The sequence below is a fragment of the Gigantopelta aegis genome, chromosome 15 (genome assembly GCF_016097555.1).
Source record: "Gigantopelta aegis isolate Gae_Host chromosome 15, Gae_host_genome, whole genome shotgun sequence".
Lineage (NCBI taxonomy): Eukaryota > Metazoa > Mollusca > Gastropoda > Neomphalida > Peltospiridae > Gigantopelta > Gigantopelta aegis.
The window spans coordinates 33,752,846-33,779,414 of NC_054713.1; the positions used below are offsets into that span (position 1 = coordinate 33,752,846).

The 26,569-nt window shown below is 37.8% G+C and overlaps 1 protein-coding gene across 2 annotated transcripts in view; it reads right to left on the minus strand.

Annotated features, from left to right (window-relative positions):
* Positions 1 to 9,435: 9,435 nt before the first annotated feature.
* Positions 9,436 to 26,569, minus strand: part of LOC121390609 (cationic amino acid transporter 3-like) — a 106,185-nt gene continuing 89,051 nt past the window's right edge. For both annotated transcript variants that reach the window (XM_041522469.1, XM_041522468.1), the window contains exon 13: positions 9,436 to 10,665. In XM_041522469.1, the coding sequence (XP_041378403.1) occupies positions 10,295 to 10,665 (371 nt within the window). In that variant the 3' untranslated portion in view covers positions 9,436 to 10,294. The remainder of the gene's footprint in view (positions 10,666 to 26,569) is intronic.

Consider the following 26,569-nt stretch of genomic DNA (forward strand, 5'->3'; position numbering starts at 1 on the left):
AAACCCTAAAATATATGTATATGAATTATGTACAATGTCTTATTACTACCCAAGTATACATGTATATATGTGTGCGCATGTCTGATTAGCACATTTGGTAGGAATTACAATAATGTGACATTACATTACTTTATTCTAATTGTATTATATTATTCCTTATTATTCTATTGCATTTGTATTAATACTATTGTACTATTGTCTCCTGTAAACCCTATCTTGTCACTACAGTTTATATATCATGTTCCTCATATGCCGTTGTGTAACGGCCTGAGCGTAATAAAGTTCTGTTCTGTTCTGTTCTGTTCTGTCACGGTGAAGTGATTAGCATATTGTGTAAACTAGACACCTAGAGATTAACTAATTAAGTGATCAGTTCTGGGTTGTTATTATTTGTTGTTGTTAATTAACTACTGCGGCAGTACATTTGTCAGCGTAGGTTAATACAGATTCCAAAGAGTATTGTGTTTTTGTTGTGTTTTCTAGTGAACTAAACGTGCTAGAATAATATATACTTTATATAAGATCGTATCTCTGATCATACCTAGACGAGCCACTCGGGTAAATACTGCTCGATACAGAGAGATCTAATAGATATACAGTTAGGAGAGATATTTGGACAATCGTGTTTCATTCAGTTACGGGTATTATAGGATCCCCGTGACAGTGCCCTTTGACTTGACTCCAGATCAGTTCTATCGGATTGAGTTCAGAATGTCTTGGCGGCAGTCTTAGACACAAGTGCCCATGGCGTTCAGCAATATCATCAGTAACAAATTGCTTTGCACATTTGTTACTTTTCACAAGTTCATAAAGAACTGGCTTTGTCATGTTACTCTTAAAAGGTATATTTTTGTTTCGTAGCCACGACTGAATTTCTTCATTTTTAGCGTTTAGTGCAGGACATCGTGTAATCTCAGTTAATTTGTTGTGGTAGCTTGCGTTATCCATGACGATAACAGAAGGTTCTGGTAGAGAAGGCATAAGTTGTTCTTCAAACCATTTGATGAAATGTTCATGATAGTCTCCGTCTGTTTTTTTAGCCTCAAAGATCAATTCACAGCCATCTATCAATCCATATTTATCACAGCCAGCATGACAAATAATAAGTCTTTTTCCCTTCCCAGTCACCGAACAGAGTTTAGGAACTCGATCAGCAGCGTCTGATTTCGGCAGGTGATTGGCGGTACTTGTGCCCGGGTGGATATATGTCCAGTGGTGGCATGTTGTGTGGTTGACATTCACCCAGGTCTCATCTTGATACACTATTAAATACCACTGTTCTCGTAAACTAGATATTTCATGGAGATAGGACAGTCTCCTGTCTGATATATTGGCGTCCTCAAAAATCACTTTTCCGGTTGTAGACATATGTTGGTATTTAAAATCGAGGTCATGGAGTGTTCTTCGTAAAGTTGATGGATATGTTGATTCCACATTCCTCCCTTAAAGCCAGGTTATTCTTATGTAATGTAGGTAATTCGCCCTCTCTATAAAATCTGTATACTCGTCGTCTAATAACATCTTTATCAAATAAATCGATGAGTTTTCGGTCGCGTTTTTTAACAGTGATTTCTGTGCTTGGATTCGTAGAGCTTAGATTGTTCACAGTTCTTTTTACTGTTGAAACCGAAACTTTAAGTGCAGCGGCAACTCGATCGACAATTCGATAAGAAGCATACCTAGGTCTACCGCGCTGATATTCATCTTCAAAATAATCGAAAACGTTCTTAATACACGATTTTACATCAACTGAAGTGTTTTTTTCGATTTTACCCATATTTTTCCTCAAATAACAATACCAAGAATGTCGACTAATACATTTTCAATGAATTTATATACCCTACCTAACTTGTATTTTACGTGGTTTACACATTGCTACACTAGCACGTGCAGTCATAGATCGAAATAATGATGTTATTGACCAAGCAATGCTATCGTATTTTGAACATTCAGGGCTGTGTCTGCGGGATGAAAAAGTGGTTGAACCCATACGAGTCCGAACAATAGCCCTTTGGTTTTTCGCATTACAAATGTAACACCCAACCCCCAAACCCCAGCCCCTAGCACCACCCTAAATACTATATATATATATATATATATATATATATATATATATATATATATATATATATATATATATATATATACGTATAAGTTCCCAATTTAGAGGCAAATTAAATAACATTTTTTATTATTATTTGATGTTGGTGGCCTTTGACATTTTTTATCCCCCCCCCCTCCCCTGGTCTTCTGGGTCCGGCCCTGCATTAAATTTATTTATAAATTTGGAAAGCACATTCCTGCGGTGTGTGAGGTGATTTGTGTTTATTACTGTGCTACACCTCAGTTGTGTTAGGTTAGGTATGGTATGCTAATATATAATTGGTATAATAAAATAAAAATACATAATACATTAGCTAAATTTATTAAATATATTGCACCTACAATAAAGGGTTACATGTTCTGTTTGTTTACATCTATGTTTAACGGAAAGATTAGACAATGTTGTTACACACTGCAAAACAATAATAACCTTGATTTAGTGAAACAAGCTATAATGGCCTTCACGTAGCCTCAGATCCCAATGTTTTGATATGCAAATGACCTTAGTTATTTATAGGAGAAATAACGTGCATTCAAAAGACACAGAGATTTTTAAAAAGTGGAATTAAGTCAACTTCGTGCATTTTATATGATGATTTGTATATAAAACCTGTCGGGGTTTGGGTTTGTTTGTTTGTCATGTAAATGCAAAGAAAACAAATATCGAATAGGAAATAAACGTAACATTTGCAAAAAACTTTGGGTCTAAATAATTGAACAGGATAATAGTATATTAATGTTTGACTGTTTTGTATTTTTAAATATTGTGTTTGTATACTGGCGATAAAATATATAGACACATAATCTTCAGACGAAACCTGTTACATTTTCCATTATATGCACTTTCCCACAAACAGGACACCACATACCACGATTTTTGATAAACCAGTCCCGATACACTGGTTGGTACGAAACAGACTGATAAAGCAGCAAGAAATATTTTATATGCATTCTACCATAGACAGGATAGTACATACCACGATCTTTGGTGATGTACCATTTGTGGTTCTCTACTTTTTTATCATTAAATTACCTTTTAAGACATTATACAACCATCAGAGGTGACAATTAGACGAAATAATTCCTATTACCGATAATGTTGACGTTTACTAATAAAACTGATATAAGCAGCGTATCAACACACCCAGGAAGTACAGCAATAAAAAAAGTGTGGCACCTCACATCTATTCTACCTTCAAGAAAACGGGGGATCACATACCATTTAAGAGATTTAATTAATGTTTTTAATAGCAACCGTCATTTTTGCTGAAAATTGCAGTTCCATTTTAGTTTCAACCTCTGGTATATACTGCATAACAACTGTATAACAAATAAAAGCATATGTATTTATTGTCAATGGATAATAGTATTTGCACAAATAATCAATGTCACATATTACTACCAGTCACATCCACAGCTGCTTTTACTCCGTAAATATTTCAAGGTGCACCTCGAACTTTGACACGGACCTCTCTTCTTTGGTTCTATGCAACCTAGAGCGTCGATATGGCAAACAGCGCATAAGTGATGACCAACTTTACATAATACTGTAACAGCCAGCCGAAATCGTAGAATGGTGCGTGAGAGATAAAACAAACAACAACATCAGATTATCTATTCTAAATGTTTAAATATTAAAACTACTTTCATAATTGCAAGTACCATATTTCGCTTTTTTTGTGTATATTAAAGGGACATTCCTGAGTTTGCTGCTTTGTAAGATGTTTCCGACTAATAAAATATTTCTACGATTAAACTTACATATTAAATATATTTTCTTGTTTAGAATACCAGTGTCTGTATATTCAATGTGTTTCTGGTCGTCTTAATATTTGTAAAAAGCCCAAACTGGATTTTGTCTTCAAAAATAATATTTTATGGAAATAAATGAAATTTAACCTAGTACAAATATTAGAACGATCAGAAACACTTTAATATACAGCCACTAATATTGTATGCAGAAATATATATTTGATATGTAATTACAGTCGTCAAAAAATCTCTGTTAGTCGATAACATCTTAAAAATTGCAGGAAACTCAGAAATCTCCCTTTAATTTGTAATAAATAAATAACAGTTAATTTTTCCCGCACATAATTTTGCATACTTAAAGTAACGGATCCTATTATTACGCATAGGCGTACGAGCTCCCATTTTTGTAGGGGGGAGGGGAGGTGGGCAGGCCGATTTTTGCCTGAATTCAAAAGGAAAATGCCCGAATCTGTAAAACAACATTTATTCGTATTAGCAATGCTAGTACTGCCAAACAACTAAATAGGGTTGCAAACGAATAACTATGTATTTTTACATGAATTACAACCACTATTGTGGGTTGAATGATGGAAATATATAGTAAAAAATGTTCATGCCAGCTCATTTTGCTCGAATTTCTGTATAATTTTTGCCAGAATTTCGTGCAGCTCTTTCAACACTTACACACTTTACTATACACAACAAAATATTTAAGGACCAGAAAATATGTTTAAAGTGACAGATCCCAGTTTTTAAACAGTACGATGTATTTTCACTATTAGCGCCGTTTTTAATAATTGAAATCAGACAATACTGACATTTTATTGTTTAGACTATTAATTTTGGTACATCCAAAATGTTCCTGAACACCCTGATGTTTGTTCTACCACAAAATGTATGTTTTACAATTATAAAAAAACGCTCTTACCTCTGAGAAGTAACGGTATTGGAGACGAGCTGTAGACTATGTTTAAGGTATTTCCCTGTCTCAATCTCACAGACTCTTGTTTCACTCTATTGTAACTTTATCTAGATGTATTACAGGCAATCTAATTGAAATTAGCTCCACTGGTTAATAACTATTAAATGGCTGGAACGAAAAATAGCCCAATGACACACTAATAGATGCATGGCGCTTATAAATTTATGTTCATACAATTCCAACCAATTATGTAATCGAAAGTTGATCGGTTGTGTAAATGGATTATAAACCGATTATCGATAATGAAATTCCAATCGATTCCCAACACTAGCTTGGATACAGACCCTTTAACCAATTAGTACATTGACGTGTCTAATTCTGTATACTGAGATAAGTTCTGGAGGGGTAGACTGGCATTGCGCCTAATAAGAGAGAAGAAATCTGTTGTCGCTTCTTCATGGGCTATTCTTTTTGGATTAGCAGCAAGGGATCTTTTATATGTACCATACCACAGACAGGATAGCACATGCCACGGCCTTTGTTACACCACTTGTGGAGCAGTGGCTGGAATGAGAATTAGCCCAATGGGCCCATCAACGGGAATCGATCCTAGAGCGATCGCGCATCAGGCGAGCGCTGTACCACTGAGCTACGTTCCGCCCCCTTTGGGTCATTGAGTAAAAACATTTTACTGAGATATTCCGAATGCCTCGTTTTGATAAAAAATCGAATCCATTATTTTATTTTTTCATTCGCCCTTGAAATTTACAAAATAAAGCCTTTAAAACGTGCGTGCGTTTTTCGGTAATTTCAGAACTATATTAAGCAACAGTAATCATAAAGTCAAACATTTAAAAAATATATATAATAATTTAATAAAAAATACTGAAATTTGATATTCATGCGGCATAAAACCTGTATCTGTATTTTATTTGTAATAATAAAAACAAATTGTAGATCAAAGTATTTATTTGTACACTAAATAATCTTGGGGAGGGGGTGAGAGAGAGAGAGAGAGAGAGAGAGAGAGAGAGAGAGAGAGAGAGAGATGGATTCCGAAAAAAGACGGAGGCAGACAGACAGAGATGAAGGGAGAACGGGAGGAGGGAAGGGAAGAGAGAGAGAGAGAGAGAGAGAGAGAGAGAGAGAGAGAGAGAGAGAGAGAGAGAGAGAGAGAGAGAGAGAGAGAGAGAGAGAGAGAGAGAGAGAGATTAATGTGCTCTAGTGGTGTCGCTCAGCAAAACAAACTTTAACTTTTAACTCGCTCCCTGAAATCCTATGCACATAAGCGTACAAGACGGGGGCAGGATGGCTGGGGGTGGGGTGTGGCAACTGCCCCCCCCCCTCCCCCCTAGTTAAGGAGCAAAACCTCAAATTCGAGGGGAAAAAATATAGAGATTACAGATATTCGGGGAAAATATGCTAACCTGAGACCTTTTAACCACGTATTTCCATCAAAATTACTTGTAATCCATGTTAAAATGCGTAATGGTTCGTTTACAACCATATATAGATGTTTGCTAGTAATGGTAATATGAATAAATGTTGTTATTCAGATTCGGGCACCAGCCTGCCCCCTACAAAAATGGGGAGCTCGTACGCCTATCCCTATAGTCGTTTATTACAGACTGTAAGTAGACAGTATTAAAAATAGCACACGTCTAGAAACCAGACGTACGGACGTACATACATACACCAGACAACAGACATTAAGTTAGACACTGAATAGCCAATCAAAATCAATTCCACAAATGTTACGTCAAAAAACTAAAAATGTTTGCCTTGTAATTTGATCCGCCGGAATATGACATTTATTATTCATTTTTTACTCTTGTGTTTTTTGTCTGTGTTGACGTTTGCTATGATAATTATTGATATTTTAACAAATAAATGCGATTTGTAGGCAGCATTTGGACATTAATCGGGCGCGACGTTGCCCAGTGGTAAAGTGACCGCCTGATGTGCGGTCGGTCTGGGATCGATCCTCGTCGGTGGGCCCGTTTGGGTTATTTCTAGCTCCAGCTGGTATATCAAAGGCCGTGGTATGTGCTATCCTGTCTACTGAATAGTGCATATAAAACATCCCTTGCTACTAATAAAAAAAAATGTAGCGTGTTTCCTTTCTAAGACTGTATGTCAAAATTTGAGTTTGACATTCAGTAGCCGATGATTAATAAATCAATGTGCTCTAGTGATGTCGTTAAACAAAACAAAACAAACTAACTTTTTTGTACATTAATCGGTGTACGCAGCATGAGCATTGACATTTTTTCCATTTCAACTTATTTTCGTGCTTATATCCAATTAAGGTTCAATCACGCTGTCCTGGGCACACACCTCAGCTATCTGGGCTGTCTGTCCAGGACAGTGGGTTAGTTAGTGGTTAGTGAGAGAGAAGAGGGTGTAGTGGTCTTACACCTACCCACTGAGTCGTTAAAACTCACTCTGGGTGGGAGCCGGTACCGGGCTGCGAACCCTGTATACCTACCAGCCTTATATCCGACGGCTTAACCACGACACCATTGAGGCCGGTTAGCATTGAAAATTAGTTTTTTAATAATGGTGCATTACATAATGACAACATACCTTTCATTTTAAAAACGCTAGGATTAATTCTATAATATTGTTTTATATATTTTTTTCTAATGTTTTCAATATTATAATTTTTACAATTGAATAAATAATGGTATTCATCTCCAATATCGGTATTACAAAGTTTGCATATTCTATTTTCTCTAGGAACTTTAAACCATCTGCCAGTTTCGATTGGTAATCTTAAATTTGACGTACGCAATTTAGTTATCCAGCATCTATTTTGGTACGATAATCTTGACAAATAGGTTTCGAAATAAAAATTCTGTTTTAAATAATGCATAAAATTGACCCCAAGAAGAGTTTGTAATGTCCGAGAACCACTGTTGTAAAAACTGATCGCAGAGGTTTTGTTTTAATTCTTGTTTATACGATTTGAAATCATTATTTTGATTGGTATAGATGTACCCCATTCCCGAGTTATCGAAAATACTTTTTATGAATTTCAACCATAACCCATCATTTCTGATCCATGTAATAAAATCGGTTCAACTATTGAATCAAAAAGTTTTAATTGTATATGAACTGGTATGCTATTGTTCCGTAGTTTGTTTTTGTATATGGCAAAAAGTGCTTTTTGAGCTTGGTCTACAAGGTGTTGCTTTGCATTAGAAAAATTCCCATTATATTTAAAACAAATTCCTAAATAACAGTAATAATCAACAATTTCCAATCGTTCATCTTGCAACATAAATTCAACATTAGACCTCGACTTTCTCTTGCTAAAAATCTAAACTTTTGTTTTACTCACATTTAATGCTAAGATTCCAAGAGTTACAATAGTCATCAAATATATCTAAAGCATGTTGCATACCTTCAGGAGTTTCGGAGAAATTACAGTATCATCTGCATATAATAGTACGAAAATTTCAATAAATATATGTAATTTGTTTTAGCAATTTTCTTTAATTATTTCGAGAGGAGATCCTTGAAGCATTTTTAAAAAATCTTCGAGATCATATAGAAATATTGAAAATAAAAATGGTGATACATTTTCCCCCTGCCTCACGTTGATGCTATTAACAGTGGCGGATCCAAGTAGTGGATGGGTTAGGCTATTTAAGCCCCCCCCCCCCCCCACACACACACACACTTTAGTTGCCAAGTAAAAAAAGCACCTTGAAATTTGTGCTTTTCTTGCACTATTTGTTTATTGTATATATCGTCTCTCATAATTCCCTATAGAATGGCTTATGTACTTTTTTATATGTTTATTTTAAATGTAATTATGTTGTATCAGGGTTGTGAGACGTAAATAAAGATATCTGACTGTCTGTCTGTCTGCACTGGAAACATCGACACAGACACGCCCCCAACCCCCCCCCCCCCCCCCCCCCACACTCCTCGGTAAAATTTGTATATCTGTAAGCATGCATAGATGATATCCCCCCTACTCAAAGTAATAGACCCGCCTTTGATTGGCACAAACAGGAAGAACTTTTTTTTTTAATTTTTACAATCGATTTTTGAAGTAAATTCAAATTTTTCACACAAAAAAGTAACACATTAAAAATAAAGAAAATGACACAATGAAAAACGCTTGACACAAAACATAAAATAAAGATATTTAATTCCCTGAATTTGTCAGTATGTCATGTTTGGTATTATTGTAAACTGAAAAATAAACAAACATGAAGAATGTTTTCTGAAATGTCATATTACTAATCAAGTAAATATGTTTGGATTATTAAAACAATAATTTGTCTATAGTTATGACTATAAAGAAAGAAAACACATAACACAAAGTTGAAACATATATAATTACAATTGTACGCTGGAAAAAGAAATAATAAAAGAGAATAATTAATTTTGTTGAATGTTATATTATGTCAAATTCAACAATTGATTTTTGACATATGCAAAAAGAAACAAATTCGAAATCGTCTCCGTCTCCATGTAAAAAACCACAACAACAACAAGTTTATTTTGTTTAACGACACCACTAGAGCACATTTATTAATTAATCATCGCCTATTGGATGTCAAACATTTGGTAATTCTGACACGTAGTCATTAGAGGAAACCCGCTACATTTGTCCTAATGCAGCAAGGGATCTTTTATATGCACTTTCCCACAGACAGGAAAGCACACACCACGGCCTTTGACCAGCTGTGGTGCACTGGTTGGAATTAGAAAACCACAATCAGGTGAATGGATCCATCGATGTGGTTCGATCCTGCGACGCAATGACCTTAAGCGTGCACTCAAACGATTAAGCTAAATCCTCCCCCCTCTCCCCGCTCACCCCGTATAGAGCAACCACTGCCGATAACAAAACAAAAACAACAATGACAATAGCAATAATAATAATAATTTAAAAAGACTAAAAAACAAACAAAAAAACCTACAGAAAAACAAAACAACAAACAACAACAAAAAAGAAAAGAAGAAGGCAAAAGAAGAAAACAAACGCATAGGAATAATAACAAATAACAACAACAAAGAAAACAATACAAATTGAAATACACATGTAATCACATTTCCAGACTTGATTGTCGTATTGCACCTCGAGTAAAGACAAAGAATTATCAAAATTATAAAATCACCAACTAATCTGTCGTTCACACTCTATCAGGCGTGGATTCAGGAGGGGGCCCCAAGCCCCCCTCCCAATTTGTGGCCAAACAATATATATTACAGAATACACACGCAAAAAAAAAAGCAATCTTATCCCGTTCACCTGTCAAGTGCCTGTAAATTCTAATTTCAAAAACAACAAAGAGTTTTGAACCCCTTCTATTAAATTATCCTGGATCCGCGCCTGTCTATACCTAGCATCCTTGTCTACTATTAAATTAAATTATTCCATTGTCACTGATATTTTAGTTCAAATCATAATTTACATTTCAAAACATTAATGAATAAATAGTTTTAGCGGAAAGCCGCCATGATGCTATTTTGATACAGCCCCTATATACATTAAATTTATGAGTTCGAAAATGATCCATTTTCCTCCGAAGGTTTTCTGTTTGCGTCATCGACAAATGACGACATCATCCTCTCACGTGCGCCGTAAGACGCCAACGCAGGACAATAGTCACAGGGAACAGAATCCGAAGGCACCGATGATGACGTGGCGTGAATTTCTACCACGTGCTTGGAGAAATGGTTGCCAAGCAACCGAGTTGTTTCGTCTACCTCACCGTCTTCGTCCGCGTCCGGTTCCGGCGGCGGGACTTCGATCTCCACTTCGCCTAAAACTCGTTTCGGTTTTCTCGGAACGTGACTAGTCAGCGGTTTACTGGAGATTTTCTGGGTGCTGTGTCTTATGCCGTATCCGAAATACAGCATGAAACCTGAAAATACATGCATATATGAAATGAAATGAAATGTTTTATTTAACGACGCACTCAACACATTTTATTTACGGTTATATAGCGTCGGACATGTGGTAAAGGACCACACAGATATTGAGAGAGGAAACCCACTGTCGACACTTCATGGGCTACTCTTTTTCGATTAGCAGCAAGGGATCTTTTATATGCACCATCCCATAGACAGGATAGCACATACCACGGCCTTTGGTGTACCAGTCGTGGTGCACTGGCTGGAGCGAGAAATAGACCAACGGGGATCGATCTTAAACCGACCGCACATCAAGCTATCGCTTTACCACTGGGCTACATCTCGCCCGTCAAATGCATATATTTAAAATAAACGGTTTTTTGGGGGTTTTTTTACACACCCGTTGGTGAGAACATCATTCGTTATTTCTGATACTATTACTTGTTTACACATGTACATGTATTAAAACAATTACAAGGCATACGACTGGCTGCTCCTAGGTGATGACCAGGTCACGAATGCCATACATCCAATGAAAAACAAAACCCAGCACGATCAAAATCGATTACATTGTGACATATAGTTATTATGTCTGTGACGCGTATGTTAACTATAAGTGCAAGGGCTGTAAATAATTGTTAATTGAAACACATGTTGAAATTTGCTTAAAACTAGAATAATACATTCGTGTCCGTTAGATACCATTTATCTTACAACTCGTTGTTTAAAAAAGAATCAAAAACGCTTTCGCTTGTTAGATACATTTTAAAACAACTCGTTGTAAGATAAATGGTATCTAACGGCCACTCGTGGATTAAACTCTATGTCTAACACAGGCAGGCTCGTAGTAACCGGGGGAGGGGGGGGGGGGGGGGGGAGGGGGGAGAAAGTGTGATGTGTAGGAGGGAGGTGTGTGTGTGTGTGGGGGGGGGATGTGATTGGTGACTCAAGGACAACAAATTTACGCTGGGTTTTTTCCCAATTCTATATAAACAGAGGTAAAAATATGGTTTGTTCCTCCCACCCCTACTAATACCCCCACATCACCCCCACCCCACCCCACTCCAGATATTGTTCCAACGGGCCTGTTATGCCCTTTAACCTAGTGATGTTCCAATTATTGTTTATAATCGAAAATTGATCGGTTTGGATCCATCGATTATAAAAATCCATAATCGCTTGTGCGGGGTGGGGGTGGAGTTAATTGTAATTGTTATACAGTTTAAACAATGGAATTTGATGTAAACTTGTTGGGGTTGGTGATTGTTTCCATGTGTACATAAAGAAAAATGTGTTAAATAATAATTATTATTAAAGGGACATTTCTGACTTTGCTGCAATTTTTAAGATATTATCGACTAACCGAGACTTTTTAACAACTGTAATTACATATCAAATATATTTTCCTGCATAACATATTAATGGCTGTATATTAAACGTGTTTCTGATCGTTCTATTTATACTAGCGTAAATTTCATTTTATTTCCTAAAATATATTTTTTTTCGTACGTACGAAATTATTTGAAGACAAAATCCAGTTTGGGCTTCTCACAAATATTAAGACGACCAAAAACACATTGAATATACAGACACTGATATTCTAAACAAGAAAATATTTTATCAGTCAGAAACATATTACAATGCAGCAAACTCAGGAATGTCCCTTTAAAGGTAACTTATTAATTTATGCGGTTTATTCCAGTGAACACAGCAATAGGTGCACCGTGCTTATAAATTAAATAATTCTTGTAATCATGTAATTCTAACTGAATGTGTAATCGAAAGTGGATCGGTTGACGCCAACCGATTATAACCGATAATCGATGATGGAATTCCAACCGATCCTAACGCTACTTCAAGCTATGTCAGACAGGTTGGTCAAAGGTAAAGTTTAACGACACCACTAGATCACATTGATTTATTAATCATCGGCTATTGGATGTCAAACACTTGGTGATTTTGACATATAGTTTTAGAGAGGAAACCCGTTACATTTTTCCCATCAGTAGCAATGGGTCTTTTATGTGCAACTTCCCACAGACAGGTTAACACATACCACGGCCTTTCGTGGTGCACTTGCTGGAACGAGAAATAACCCAATGGTCCACCGACGGGGATCGATCACAAACCGACCGCGCATCAAGCGAGCGCTCCACCCCTGGGCTACGTCCCGCCACTTTGACAGGTTGGTCAAACACGCGGAGAAAAATTTACAGCAATACACATTTGTGATGAATATATTGAATTAGTTGGTTGTTATTGAGCAAAAACAATAAGCTCACCGAACAACACCAGCTCCAAGTTTAGCCAGCGATTGTTTCGCGAACGCTCGCGAACTATTTGATTGGTTCCCGACGTGGCCATGTGGTTTATTAGGGTGTATACTACCAAATCAAATCCTATAGACGACAATAGTAACATATGTAGTTAAAATTCCTGCAGCGTATCAGTCGACATAAACGCCACGGATATAAATACTACCACCCCTCACCCTTAAAGTGAATCAGAAAACATTTGGGATCAAGCTGCTCATTTCAGAGATAACGGGTAAAGTCTATGACTACCCTAGTTCCGGACAAAATTCGAGTACATTTCTGTACAGGTACCTCATACATGTTTCAAGCACAAGGCTACTTGACACAGTGGTAATAAGTGAAATAAAATTGCATACATTTTTTTCCCAGATGAAACTGTGGTTTTTTTTTTTTTTTTTACAACCAACACATTCACATTTATCACCAATCACTGGACTTGTAGTGTCAATTCTCTATCAAAAGTTGGGTGCACTTCGAACTTTTATTTTACCGGAAGTTATTTCATTTAGTACTACCTATTATGAAGTACATATACCAGTCTAGCGGACGTTTTTCTGCTTTTGACTTGCAATAGCCGATGATTAATAAATCAATGTGCTCTAGTGATATCGTTAAACAAAACAAACTTTTTCTGCTCGGTCTGGCTGAACTCTGCCGAAATCATTAGATTTTCACGTGTGTTAAAACCTTCTCCATTCTCACTATTCGGTGTATTTCAGCAGCTGTGCGTGTGAGCCCTATATACCATATCCATATAACTATTCATAAAGTGACAGACCCTAGTTTTTTAAACACTATGGCATTTTGTTTTTACTATTAGAGCCGTTTTTGATAACTGAAATCATACTTTACTTAGATGTTATTGTTTAGAAATATTCATTTCCGTACAACCGAAGTGTTTCTGGTCATCCTTGCATTTTTCTTATATTTAAAAACGCACGTACCTCTGAGAAGTAACGGTTACGGATGCAAACTCTAGTCTAATTTTTAAAAGTAAAAAGTGAAGTTTGTTTTATTTAACGACGCCGCTAGAGCACATTGATTTTTTTATCTTATCATCGGCTATTGGACGTCAAACATATGGTCATTCTGACACAGTTTTTAGAGGAAACCCGCTGTCGCCACATAGGCTACTCTTTTTACGACAGGCAGCAAGGGATCTTTTATTTGCGCTTCCCACAGGCAGGATAGCACAAAAAGAAAGAAAGAAAGACAGACAGAAAAGAAAGAAAGAAAAGAAAGAAAGAAAGAAAAGAAAGAAAGAAAGAAAAGAAAGAAAGAAAGAAAGAAAGAAAGAAAGAAAGAAAGAAAGAAAAAAGAAAGAAAGAATGAAGGAAGCAAGGAAAGAAAGAAAGACAGAAAGAAAGAAAGAAAGACAGAAAAGAAAGAAAGAAAGAAAGAAAGAATGAAAGAAGCAAGGAAAGAAGGAAAGAAAGAAAGAAAGAAAGAAAGAAGAAAAGAAAGTCAGAAAAAAGAGGGAGTGGTCAGCTCGAATTATTTTCTCGTGCATTGATTTATGTGACAAGATAACATAAATTACATGCCCCTTCCGACCTCCATAGTTTCCCGGTGTACGTTTCATTAGATAAATGCATGCATTAGACTTTGTTTCTAAAATGACCTATACCGATGACATTACTTATTATATTAGTATCTCATGCGCACTAACTACTATCTTATGTCACATAGAGGGAAAATTACCCACCCCCACCCCACCCCCCAAAAAACCCACACAAAAAACCCAAAAAAAAAAAAAAAAAAAAAAACCCAGGTGCAATCGGTCAAATTTCTCGGAGTAATCTTTGACCATAATCTTAGTTTTGGAGAACACATAACGGAGGTGACTGGTAACTGCACTATATATATAAATTTACTTAGGGCATTATCAGGCACACCCTGGGGTGCTGATAGAAAAACACTGCTCATGATCTTTGAGGCATTTATAGTGTCCAGATTGCAGTATGGAGCCCAGGCCTTTGGATGTGCTTCCCAGACTCAGCTGAGAAAACTGGATAGTGTGTATGGTAGGGCTCTCAAGGTAATAGTTGGGGGAACTATCTGCACACCGTATGATAGTGTCTTGGTAGAGCTGGGGGTAATGCCATTGGCCCTTAGGAGGATCAGGCAGGGGTTAAAATATATTAATAAAATCCGTAGCCTTGTGCCTGATTCTCCAGTTAACAACCTTAAACCTGTTAAAGTACATATAAACAGAGATAGGGACATATCTATTGTTTCATATTTAAATAAGTTTGCAAATGACTTTGGGATTGTTGGCCTTCCGCTAAGCAGAATAGAGACATCGGTGGATCTGCCGTGGGTGACCAATGTCCCAAAAGTGCATTACCATATCAGGGAAGAAATTATTAAAACTAATAATCCTAATTTTAAAAATATTATATTTCAAGCAGTGGTTGGAGAAATCTACCCGGATGTGACTCAGGTCTATACAGACGGGTCGAAAGACCCAACCACTGGTAAAACAGGAATGGCCTTTGTTATTAATAATTTTAAATATTTAAGGAAACCGATAGCCATTAAGGGCTAGACTATCGGATAACATTTCAGTTTATACATCAGAATTAATGGCCATACTGTATTCCCTGAAATGGATTGAAAGATATCATGTTAATAATAGCCCCAATAGATATGTCATCTTCTCTGACAGTCTTAGTGCCCTGCAAGCAATCAATGGAGCCCATAGTATCAGATCGGAAATTATAAATAAAATTTATAAAATATATTTTAATATTGCTGCTCTGGGTATCCAAGTCGTTATGGAGTGGGTTCCGGCTCATATTGGAATATCTGGTAATGAAGCAGCCGATGCCAACGCTAAAAAGAGTTTGCTGGAACCGGCAGTCGGCGTTCCAGTAGAACATAATGTTAACGAAATAAATTCCATAGCTGAGCCACACCTGGTGGCTCTGTGGCAAACCGAATGGAACCACAGAGCCAGGGTGTGGCATGCCTACATTAAGCCAAAAGCGACCACTCCTGGGCCAGTTTCTTCGGCTTTAAATGATGTTAGATTTAAAATTAAAAAAGTTAAGTCACCCAACTGTTTAGTATGTCATACAATCGAAGATGTTAATCATTTTTTGATAAAATGTACTAAACATGACAAAATTAGACTGAAACTGGTTAATTATTTTATTAAAATTAAATTAGAGTTTAATGCTTATAATTTATTAAATCCACCTAAAGAATATAAAAATACAATAGACAGGTTGTTGGTCGCTTTTGTATATCAATCTAAAATAAATATATAATATTATAGGGTTCTCCTGGGGGCGGTTCCTGCCATAGCCTAGGCATTGTTAGATTGGTGCAAATGTGGCAGGCCCGTTCCTTTTATGGGACCCACAATAAATAATCATTGTTGGTGGGCTGGGTAATAGCACTCATTATTGTTTGCTCCTCACCCCTTCTGGGGTTGGAAGGATGTTACCTGCGCCCCTACTGTCCGGTCTTTCGCCCCTTCCGTCTGCAATGTCGCGCCTGGCTTGCTGGATTTTTAATTTTAATGTAATGTACCGGTTTTAAAATTATTTAAATTATATTGTATATAAATAGTATATTGTATTTTAATTTTTAAATTAATTTATATTGTGGTGTGGGTGTTTGAATGAATTTTTTTGTAGTTTTTTTTTTTACTTCGGGGTTGATGATGGGGTTGCTATCTGGCAGTAACAGCCCCCTCCTCGCCGACCAAATATATTGTATGAACTGCTTTTAATTTTTATTGGGTGTTTATGTTTTAAAATTGATAGGTTTACAAGCGTGCTCTTTTAATTTGTTTTAATTTATTTTATACGTGTTTTTAACTTTATTGAGATAGAGGGAAATGGGACCCTGTGGCGGCTGCTTAACCTCCTTTAATCAACCTCCTACTAAATAATAATAGGGCTAAAATAAAGAGTTTCTGTACTATTTGTATTTTTGAAATGCTCGTTCTAAATTTGCGACAAAGTTTTAAATTAAATGGATTATATATTTTATATTAATTATTATTTTTGGAATTGCGCAAATAAAAACTAATTATATAATATCCGTATTCCCCATTGGTTTAATTTCAAAATTGTCCTAAGTAATTTCTGTCCCGGATTGGGCCCCTGGCCTCCAGAGACCGAACCCGGGGTGGACATGCTCGAAGCCTTAGTGGTATAGGAGCATGGGAAAGTCTTCACTCACTGACCCCCACACAAAAACAACAACATAATAATAATAATAAAATAAAATAAAAACACTAAAAAAACACCCAAAACAACAACAAAAACACACTACCCCCCCCAAAAAAAAAAAAAAAAAAAAAACTCCAAAAAAACCCCCTAAAAAACACACAACAATAATAAAAAAAAAAAAAAAAAAAAAAAAAGAAAAAAAAAAAAAAAAAAAAAAGAGACAAATCCACATAAAAAACCAACATAACTGAGATGTCCCTCCTACGTAAAATTCATTTTAATAAACGCATGCTTTAACTGTTATTCAGAGATATTATCGATCATTGTTATCGACATCGCTTAAATCGACATGCTATGTCTGGCAAAATCCACAGTTTAAATCAACCATTCGCACATTGACATATCTTTGGTTTTCACATCATATCACTTGTCAGCAGAATTCCGCCTCATATCGATACGATCAATAGGACAGAAATCAGGGGCAGAATCGGAGGGGGCCAGGACCAAATGTTCAGTCTTTTTTAAACTGCCTGCGCTACATACAGAATATTTGTGGGGTGATTTTTGGTATTAGCTGTACATTATAAAAAATTTAAAGTTTTTTTTGTTTATGACACCACTAGAGCATATTATTAATCATCGGCTATGGGATATCAAACATTTGGCAATTCTGACATATAGTCTTAAAGAGGAAACCCGTAAATTTGTCCATTAATAGCAAGGGATCTTTTATATGCACCATCCCATAGACAGGATAACACATACTGGTCACAGCCTTTGATATACCAGTCGTGGTGGACTAACTGGAACGAGAAATACCCCAATGGGCCCACCGACGGGGTTCGATCACAGACCGAGGTCCTAGTCCTAGACAGGGGAGCCGGCCAAGGCTGGAACCTGTGCCCACGACAGGCGTGCGCTACAAGCAGCTTGCGCTGAATGTGCACGTAAACCCTCTGACCTGAACTGACCTGACCTGACCTGACCTGACCTGCTAGATTTACTTCTAGCCCAAAATATAAACAGAACAGGGCTAGAGGACACTTTTGCTGAGCCGGGCCCCACCCCTAGAGAATCCCAGACCCGCCACTGAGAACCACAGCAGTTAATCTTGTTTGTCATTGAGTGGCTTAATCCTCTCATATTAAATCGAACACGGTGAAAGAAATTAGGTGAAACGGGAGGAAAAGCAACAAATAAAAATAACAAAACAAAATTTGAAAATAGAACAGAAGAAAAGAACAACCGGAAATTACGAAATTAGTCTCGATATTATACATGTATCATGGACAATCATGGACAATATTTAGTCGCAGTGGCGACAATGTCCTTCACACCAGATTTGAGAACACAACAAGAACAACAAATTACAAGGCGACTAATTTAATGAAATTTTATCTCCAGATTAAAAAAAATAATAATAATAAAATAAAAATAAAAAATAATAATAAGCACGCGAACATACTTTTCAAAAAACCCAAACAAATTGTAAGTGCGTAAAAAAGTTTATTTTTATAGAAATGCTACATGTAATACGTGAATTTAACGGTAAACACAAACCCACCCCCGCATCTGCAATAGCCTAAAAACTGATGCCTGTGGCTTTTATATAAAACGAAAATACCACTTTATATTAGCGAACGTTCGGGTTTTTTTTCTGCTCTCGTCTGGCCTGCAGCCCTGATTTGAAAGCGGTCCGAAGATGAAAGAATATTTGCCCCAGAAAAAGCGTGAACTGGTGAATTGTAATCTAAACCCTTTTTCAATAGCACAAGCCGAATTAGTCGGCAATGGAAAAACAATGGTGATTTATTCAACCTTTAATTTGTTACACGCCGTGGATCGAAGAACTGGGTGATTATCACTAGGACAGACCATTTTCTGTGATCAGCAAACATCCAACACATTGTGCAATTATTACACTCTTTGTTTTGTTTTGATACTAGATCCCGCGGCACCAACAGCGAAACTGAAAGTCCATTGTTTGTCATGTTCATTAATTTGCATTAACAATGCGACGGTGAACTCAATATGGTTTAGTTATCAGCTAGATAATGCGGCACAGTTTCCCCAACAAACATTCTAGGGGAAACAAAATTGTCATGAAAGAGGATCCCTGTTTGCCTGGACAATAATGCGTGAAAGAATGTCATCATTTTGATGATGAATTACGATTCCTCGCTCTCTCTCTCTCTATCGTGTTTGGACTGTACTGAAACCGTCCGATTGACTGGTTGTGCTCTAATGAAGTTGTATTATGTCAATATGTTATAACACAGGCCGGCTAGGATGTCATTTAGTTTAACCATTTGGGGACCAGTGTCACATTCGTCGATAAACAAATAATCAAATTATCTTATGCAAGCCGTTCAGTGTGGACTTCATTAATCTTCTTTCTTTCTTTCTTTATTTTTTTTTATTATTTTTTTAAAGGGCGTATTGGGTGGGGTTCGTGGTTTTTCAACAGGTTATCTTTCGCAAGGGTTACAGGCTATTCCAGATGTGATCAAATTAGAGAGGTGGAAGGAAATAGGCCATTTCTTGAAAGTTAAAGTTTGTTTTGTTTAACAACACCACTAGAACACATTATTTTTTATTAATCGTCGGCTACTGAATGTCAATCATTTGGTAATTTTGGCATACAGTCCCAGAGAGGAAACCCGCTACATTTTTAAATTAGTATCAAGGGATGTTTTATATGCACCATCTCACAGACTGGATACCACATACCACGGTCTTTGATAAATAGCCAAATGGGCCCACCGACGGGGATCGATCCCAGACCGACCGCGAATACTTTACTACTGGGCTACATCCCGCCCCTTTCATGTAAGAATCTCCTTTTGGTTCTGTCCGGAAAATTATGTCTATTCGAAATAATTTTAAAATATCTGAAGAAACTTGTACATAATTTATCAGGAATAAAATAATAAACATGGTGCCATTTCGTTTAATTATAATTGTTTTTCTATTTGCAGTATCCAATTAAAGGCATACTGTCACGGATTTAAGGACCTTATTTCTCTAAAAATGGATAATAAATAAAAATTACATTAATTGTTGGAAGCCAAATCTAGCTATCGCATCTCCTTAACTGAACAATGATGGAGTGAAATCCATGTCATCCCTCTTGGTAATTTTAGTTTTTGAATTATGGACCATTGCCGTAATTCAATTATTTTTACAAAATGTCATTAATAAATGGAGTGTGGTGGATATGAAGATGGTTGAATAAAGTACATTTAGTGACAAATCAAATTATTTATGTTCAGGTAATACTTTTCTAGACCATTAAATAGGTTAGTGGTCTCTGACAATATGCATTTAAGGTTCAGGTATGCTGTCCTGGGCACACACTTCAGCTATATGGGCTGTCAGCCGAGTACAGGAGTTACTTACTAGTATTTAATGAGGAAAGACGGAAGGAAATGTTTTATTTAACGACGCACTCAACACATTTTATTTACGGTTATATGGCGTCAGACATATGGTTAAGGACCACACAGATATTGAGAGAGGAAACCGCTGTCGCCAGTTCATGGGCTACTTTTTCCGATTAGCAGCAAGGGATCTTTTATATGCACCATCCCAGAGACAGGGTAGTACATACCACGGCCTTTGATATAATAGTCGTGGTGCACTGGCTACAACAAGAAATAGCCCAATGGGCCCACCGACGGGGATCGATCCCAGACCGACTGCGCATCGAGCGGGCGCCTTACCACTGGGCTACCTTCCGCCCGCGAGAGAAGACGGTGTACTGGTCTTAATACGCCTGAAAATTGAGCACTAGTATATCCTGAATGTTGGTCATAAAGAACACCGTCTTTCGTTGCCCTGGGGGGGGGGGGGGGGGGGGGGGGGGGGGGGGGGGGGGGGGGGGGGGGGGGGGGGTGGGGAGGGGGGGGGGGGGGGGGGGGGGGGGGGGGGGGGGGGGTGGGGGGGGGGGGGGGGGGGGGGGGGGGGGGGGGGGGTTCGGATAAGCTCAGTCGGTGGAGTACTCGAAGTGCTTGCGTCGCAGGATTGAACCCCCTCGGTAGATCCATTTAACTGATTTGGGTTAACTGATTTAACGTTCCAACCAGTGTTCCACAACTGGTCAAAGGTCGTGGTATGTGCTTTGCTGTCTGTGGGGAAGTACATATAAAAGATCGCTTTCTGCATTAGAAAAATTGTAGCAGGTTTCTTCAGGTAAGTACGAGTAAGAATGTTTGACATCCAATAGCCGATGATTAATTAATCAATGTGATCTAGTGGTGTCGTTAAACAAAACAAACTTTAACTTTTGACTACTCTGGTTCCGCAGAAATAAACACATCCTAGTTTTAGTAGAACCCCGGGTGGAATTTTATCATCGATCATCGGTTATAATCGGTGTGCACTAACCGATCAACTTTCGATTATTCAATCGGTTTCAATACAAATGTATCTATTGTGGGAACAAACCCAAACGCCAGAAGATTTCACGTTTCAACATCTACTGGAGGAATAATAAATACAAACATTCCCCACGATAATCGATTATCGATTCCATAATCGATCATCAAATCGCTAAAACCCTGCAGACCTATTTTCGATTATAATTAACGATGAGGACACTCGGATTTTCGCATAAACGATCGAGACGTTCCGGCAAAATGAGCTAGCATGAAAATCTTTCACAATATTAGTTGTAATCCATATAAAAGTGCGTCTCGATTTGTTTGGAACGCTAGATAGCTTTTTGGTCCTAATGTAAATATGAATAAACATTGTTACCCAGATTTGGGCATTTTCGTTTAATTCGGGGAAAAAACCCCAGAGAAGGTTTTGGCTGTTACAATGGTTAACGGTTGTTTCGTTTAACGACACCACTAGAGCACATTGATTTATCAATCTTCGGCTATTCGATGTCAAACATATGGTCATTTTGACACAGTCATAGTGAGGAAACCGGCTACCTTTTTTTTCTCCATTAGTAGCAAAGGATCTTTTATATGCACCATCCCACAGACAGGATAGCACATACCACGGCCTTTGGTAAACCAGTCGTGGTGCACTGGCTGTGACGAGAAATAGCCCAATGGGCCCACCGACGGGGATCGATGGCTGTTACAAATGCAAGCTTAGGCTCTAAGATTAAAACACATAACTTTTCTAAATCAGAAAACAATATAAGACGTTCACAACATAACTGATCATTATTGCCAGTAAAAAAGGGTACGTCTATTTTTATGTTATATGAGGAACTTGGTAGAACGCCACTAAAACTAGTTATAGATAAAAGAATTATAGGATTCTGGCCACGTATAGTTAAAGGTAAATCTATAAAAATCACTAATTTAATTCTTAATTATATGATAAAAGAATCTGTTGCAAACGGGCACAGCTATAACTGGCTAGAAAATTTAAACAACCTGTTAAATAACCTAGGCATGACCGATATTTATATGTCGAAAGATTTCCCATCCGTAAAAATACTAACTGAGCAACTAGACCAGTACCTACAAACATGGCATAACAACATCGAGTCTACATCCAAAGGCAAAACATATTCTATTTTTAAACAAACTTTAAATTTGGAAAAATACTTTATTAAATTACCCGAAAAATTGTGGACCAACCTTTTGAAATGTAATCATTATTTACCCATAGAAACAGGACGCTGGAATAGCATCCCAGTCGAAAATAGATTATGTACATTGTGCGAAGAAAATGATATTGGAGATCAATATCACTACTTATTTAAATGTAATTATTTTATGAATACACGCAAAAGGTTTATAAAGCCATATTATTATTAAAAAAAACTAGCACTCTTAAATTCAAAGAACTGTTTAATTGTAATAAAATAAGCACTCTCCGTAAATTGTCTAAATTAATCTCTGAAATTACAAGTAAATTTAGTAAACAATAGATAAACATCTTCGATATAATTTTATACTTTTAAAAGTACTGACGTATAAAGATTTATCTGCTTTATTTAAATGTTCTGTCATCATGTGTCTTCTTTTTAAAATGTGTATATAGCTATTTTGAATTATGTCTGTATATATTCTATGAAGAACTCCTGTTGTCATCTTGTCACTGTAAATAACTATTGTAAAATATGTCCTCATATGCTGTCGTTTGATGGCCTGAGTGAATCGAAATAAAGTTTGAAAGTTTGAAAGTTTGAAAGACACTGTTTTTAGGAGGAAACCCGCTGTCGCCACATAGGCTACTCTTTTACGACAGGCAGCAAGGGATCTTTTATTTGCGCTTCCCATATGCAAGATAGCACAAACCATGGCCTTTGTTGAACCAGTTATGGATCACTGGTCGGTGCAAGTGGTTTACACCTACCCATTGAGCCTTGCGGAGCACTCACTCAGGGTTTGGAGTCGGTATCTGGATTAAAAATCCCATGCCTCGACTGGGATCCGAACCCAGTACCTGTAGACCGATGGCCTAACCACGACGCCACCGAGGCCGGTGCATTGCATAGGGTAATACATGCTGGTGTGTAACCGGAACATCATTCCCACCAAGCTACCTGCCCACTCCCTAAACTTGGCTAAAGTCTAAACAGCGATATTAAGTCTTGTAGGAATTCATCGATTCCCGTACATCTCGAAGAATTCCTGCGAGGCAATTCACAACTGACTGGGTGGCCGCGGTGATAAAAGATTGACACAAGCAGAGCAGGACATAGTTTTATTACAGCGCTGACCAAGAATACACACGACGTGTATTGGAAAGACCCACATCACTCCGGTTAACAGAAGAAGTCGGTAAAGACGTTGATAGCTTTGATCCGAGCAAAAGGGTCACAGCAAATTATACTTATTAGTGTTAATATGGGAGAGCTAATTTTTCGACGGTCAGTGACACGATAGCGAGAGAGAGATTTAGAGAGACGAGGAAGGGAGGGAGTGGGATAGAGAGAGAGAGAGAGAGAGAGAGAGAGAGTTGAGAGAGAGAGAGAGAGAGAGAAGAGAGCAGAGAGAGAGAGAGAGAGAGAGAGAGAGAGAGAGAGAGAGAGAGAGAGAGAGAGAGAGAGAGAGAGAGAGAGAGAGAGAGAGAGAGAGAGAGAGAGAGAGAGAGAGAGAGAGAGACAGACAGACAGACAGACAGACAAACAGACACACAGACAAACAGACACACAGACAGAGAGAGACAGACAGACACACAGACAGACAGAAAGAGAGACAGATAGGGAGGGAGGGAGGGAGAGAGACAGAGAGGGAGAGAGAGAGATAGAGGGGGAGGGAGGGAGGGAGGAAAGAGAAGGAGGGAGAGGAGACAGACAGAGAGAGGGAGGGAGGGGAGAGAGAGAGGAGGGGGGGAGAGAAAGTGACAGAGAATATAGAGACCGTACAAAAAGAGAGAATTAAAGAGAAAGACAAAGAGAGTAACAGAGAGGGGAGGGGAGAGAGCGACAGAGAGAAAACAGAGACAGGACGTGACTGATGATCCGAGTGTAAGACTCAAATCAAATTATATTTATTAGTGTTACTATGGAACAACTATTTTTAACGATCAGTATAAACAGAGCGAGAGAGTGAGTGAGGAAGTTAAAGAGACAGACAGACACACACACAGATGGACAGACAGACAGAAAGAGACAGATAGGGAGGGAGGGAGAGAGCGACAGAGAGAGGGAGGGAGAGAGAAGGGGGAAGGGAGGGAGAGAAAGAGAGGGAGGGAGAGAGAGAGAGAGAGAGAGAGAGAGAGAGAGAGAGAGAGAGAGAGAGAGAGAGAGAGAGAGAGAGAGGGGCAGACAGACAGACAAACAGACAGATAGAGACAGAGAGAGGGAGGGAGGGAGAGAGGGAGAGAAAGTGACAGAGAATATAGAGACCGTACAAAAAGAGAGAATTAAAGAGAAAGTCAGCGAGAGTAACAGAGAGGGGAGGGGAGAGAGCGACAGAGAGAAAACAGAGACAGGACGTGACTGATCACTTTGATCCGAGTGTAAGACTCAAACCAAATTATACTTATTTGTTTTACTATGGGACAGCTATTTTTAATGGTCAGTATAAAGAGAGTGAGTGAGAGGGTGAAGAAGTGAGAGAGAGAGAGAGAGAGAGAGAGAGAGAGAGAGAGAGAGAGAGAGAGAGAGAGAGAGAGAGAGAGAGAGAGAGAGAGAGAGAGAGAGAGAGAGAGAGAGAGAGAGACAGACAGACAGACAGACAGACGACAGAGAGAGAGAGAGAGAGAGAGAGAGAGAGAGAGAGAGAGAGAGAGAGAGAGAGAGAGAGAGAGAGAGAGACAGACAGACAGACACAGACAGAGAGACAGAGACAGAGAGACAGAGAGAGAGGGGTAGGAGGGAGAGAAAGTGAAGGAGGAGGAGAGGTAATGAAATAGTATTTTAAAACAACATCAAGTACAGGCGTTTTATGAATTATCTGACACTAAAAAATCACATCGCGAACTAGATACAGTTATGTTTAGTCTCGTTGCACCAAGTTACGTGAAAACAAAATGGGTTAACCGACACTCTATCACGGCCTCGATTGTCGTACGTCCGAGTTTGATTCGTGCAATCGACCGACAAATTCCGAGTGCGATAAATCTACAGGAAATGAAAGCGACTGCAGCGCTTATTGCTAGTGATGTATGGATAGTTATTTGTGCAAATTCTGTTATCTATGCTCAGTAAATTAATTTCCTTTTATTTAATGCTTTTGCATATGTAAATTTGTTATCCATGGTACACTGACGATTGAAAAAACTCAAAATACATTGTTACTGGAATTAAAAAATAATTCGTTTGGACTTGGGTCTATAGCGAGGCAGCGCAAATATTTAATATTTATCTGTTATTATTTGGGATTTTATTACGGAAATTGCCGATGGGGAAACTATAAATAATGACGTGTTTGTTGGTCTAACCGAGAAAAGTCGAAACGAATGCGATAGATCAGGAAATGTCACTACAAAAATTAGAAATAGTTTTAAAAGGTTTGAACGAATAATCGCGGCTCAAAAACAAAAGAGTTTGTTTTGTTTAACGACACCACTGAAGCACATTTATTAATTAATCATCGACTGTTGGATGTCAAACGTTTGGTAATTCTGACTCGTAGTCATCAGAGGAAACCCGCTACATTTTTCCTAAAGTAGCCGAGCCGATATTTTTTTTAACGTGCACATATACCACAAAGGTTTCGCGCACGCCTGTAATGGGCTTAACCTCTGACCTTAAAGTAGCAAGTTTTTTTTATATGCACTTTCCCACATACAGGAAAGCACATACCACGGCCTTTGTTCAGTTGTGTTGCACTGGTTGGAACGATAAAAAAAAAAACCCCAATCAGTTGAATGGATCCATCGAGGTGGTACGATCCTGCGACGCAAGCACCTCGAGCGAGCACTTTTTTTTTTTTTTCTTTTTATTTCTCAAACTTAATATTGCACGTATACATAAATACATATACATAAAAAAATAA